Source organism: Otolemur garnettii, unplaced genomic scaffold (assembly GCF_000181295.1).
Source record: "Otolemur garnettii isolate 467f Iridium unplaced genomic scaffold, OtoGar3 scaffold00089, whole genome shotgun sequence".
NCBI lineage: Eukaryota > Metazoa > Chordata > Mammalia > Primates > Galagidae > Otolemur > Otolemur garnettii.
The window spans coordinates 6,093,993-6,096,426 of record NW_003852484.1 but is presented as its reverse complement, the minus strand read 5'-3'; the positions used below and the strand labels follow the sequence as shown (position 1 = coordinate 6,096,426).

The following is a 2,434-nucleotide window of genomic DNA, read 5'->3' as shown; positions in this document are numbered from 1 at the left end:
GGCACTCTACTGAGGGCAACATAGTGAGACACTGTGTCAAAAAACAAAACACATTTTATGCATTTAGCTTTTTCTACAGGTAGGCTAGATAGGCTGTACAGCTGTTTTCTTAGGAACCTTAATCTTGATGCCCACCTCTCCCTAAAATGGGATAAGCAGGAAGTGAGAGCCAGAAGTCAGGGGATCTGAATTCCTCATTCAGCAAAGTTTACCAAACACCTACTACATGCCAGATGAGGTGCTAGGTCCTGTAAATACAGAGGTCAATACATATTTTTGTAGTCTCTGACCTCAGGGTTTGTCTATGGAGACAGATAAACAAGAAATTACGATGCAAATCCCGTAAGTTCTATGATAGGTGCTGAGTCTAATCGTGCCTCCCAGACACCAGTGAAATCTTGGCATGGTACTGTCATTACTTTAGCTAGTCACTCCAGTCAGTCACTTCTATGGGCTTTATCTATAGCATTTTTGGCTATCAAATTCCAGAAGTATATTTACTGTATTTTACTAAAGAGTGTGGCAATTTTGGATTACAACTAGAAAGAAAGGAATAAAAGTTTGGGAAAGGATAATGAGGGAGTATGGTTACTAACGAGGATTAAGTTACACAAACCAGTTCGATAATTTTTAAATGTGTATTTTAATTAAAACTATACCTCGAATCATATATTGCCAGAGGCTGTAGCGATGGTAAATTATTGCTGAACTAGCAAACACTTGTTAGACCTTTCCTACCTTTTGAGAAGCAGTAGGCATATGAACTAAGAGGAATGCCAAAAAACGATTCTTCAAAAAACTGTTCAGAAATCTTGGTGTAACCGGCACCAAGACGGTCCCCAACCCCTCCGGCCTTCCGGAAGCCGTAACTTACAGGGTAGGAAGGACCTGCCCAGCCCGGAAGTCTTCTCCAGCTGTGCCAGGAGGGTTGGGCTTGCTTCTGCGGAAACTGCCCTTCCCTCTTTCCTTACTCCAGTTGCACTGAATACTGCACTTTATTCTTCATTTATGGGGAATTCTGGACATTTTAAATACTCTAAATCAGTCTGGCACACATCAAGCTGAGGGCTAACAACCCCCAAACCCCGTTAGTAGGTTCCCAGGAGGCCGGGGGAAACCGAGCAAAGGCGGGGCCGCCCGGCGCTAAGAGCAGCAAACTCGCCGCCAACTCACTTCCGGGGGCCGGGCCGGGGCGGCTGCGACCCGGAGATGTTTTCGGTTCCGGCTCCCCCTGTCGCCCCACCCCCTGACCTTTGATCTGGTGGGCGGGACTCTGGTGAAGCGTTTCCAAAGTCTGGGTACTCCGGGATGAAAATAGTACTGTCTGTTGTGGTGACTGCCGATCTGACAGCAGCTTGGCTTGGCCGAGTGCACCGGGACTCGCTCGTTCGTGCAGTTACCCTCGCCCTTTCCTGCGGTGCCTCCCGGCGGCCCTGGGCTCCTCAACGCCCACGTGTCTGTGCGCAGCTCTGGAGAGAGCCATGGAGGTGCCGCCGCCGGCCCCACGGAGCTTTCTCCGCAGGGGTCTGGATCCTTTCCCACGAGTGTCTGCCGCCGAAAGTGTGGCCGCTGACTCGGACGCCCTTGCGGGGGATCGGGAGCTGCCTCCCTACGTTCCAGAACCCTATTACCCGGAATCTGGATGGGACCGGCTCTGGGAGCTGTTTGTCAAAGAGTAAAAGTGGCTAGGGTCGGGAGGTGGGGGTGGAGGGTCGCGAAAGAGGGGTCGGTCCGTCTGGGGCGAAAAACCTCAGGGTTTCATTTCTAAATGAAATTTGAGTCCTACTATTTGTACCCCAAGCTGGTATCCTAACGTTGCCATTTGGTGCTTCTGTTGATTGATAGGACGGTTTTTAAACGGAAAAGGTCAGACTCTGAAAGTCTCAGATGTTTATCGAAAATAGTCTTAGTGTGATCAGTCTTTTGATTTTACAGATTAGAAAAGTTTGGCCAATCTAGTATCAATAACCCATGTCTGCAGAAATCAACTCCAGTATTCTTTTTGATATTTCATATGACCCCAACTTTATTTCATGACCCAGTGGTAACGGTTACTTACCCCCACACAGTGGGGATTAGGAGTAAGGTAGTTGTTCATTTTTTATTTTGCCAAACGAAGAATTAAAAATAGTAGCAACTATTGTCTTATCATTTTATAAAATAAATAAGCTGGATGTTAAACCGAAAAGGTATGATTTCAGGATAAAGGATAACCCTTTTAATTGAATTGATTTTATCTAATAAAAACTCGGGATATTGATTCATTAATTTATTTCTTCGTTCATTAATTCATTACTGATGTAAACTCTGCCCTTACATGAAATAATTTACTATACTACATTATGTTATCAAGTGATTAAATTAAAAGTTGAAGCTTCGGCTTGGCACCTGTGGCTCAAGTGGCTAAGGTGCCAGCCAAATACACTTAAAGTGG

At 45.9% G+C, this 2,434-nt stretch overlaps 1 protein-coding gene across 1 annotated transcript in view; it reads left to right on the top strand.

The window, feature by feature from the left end:
• Positions 1-1,269: 1,269 nt before the first annotated feature.
• The window catches only part of TIMMDC1 (translocase of inner mitochondrial membrane domain containing 1), a 25,933-nt gene continuing 24,768 nt past the window's right edge, over positions 1,270-2,434 (top strand). Inside the window, exon 1 of the mRNA XM_012808411.2 lies at positions 1,270-1,675. Within this exon, the coding sequence (XP_012663865.1) occupies positions 1,482-1,675 (194 nt within the window). The 5' untranslated portion in view covers positions 1,270-1,481. The remainder of the gene's footprint in view (positions 1,676-2,434) is intronic.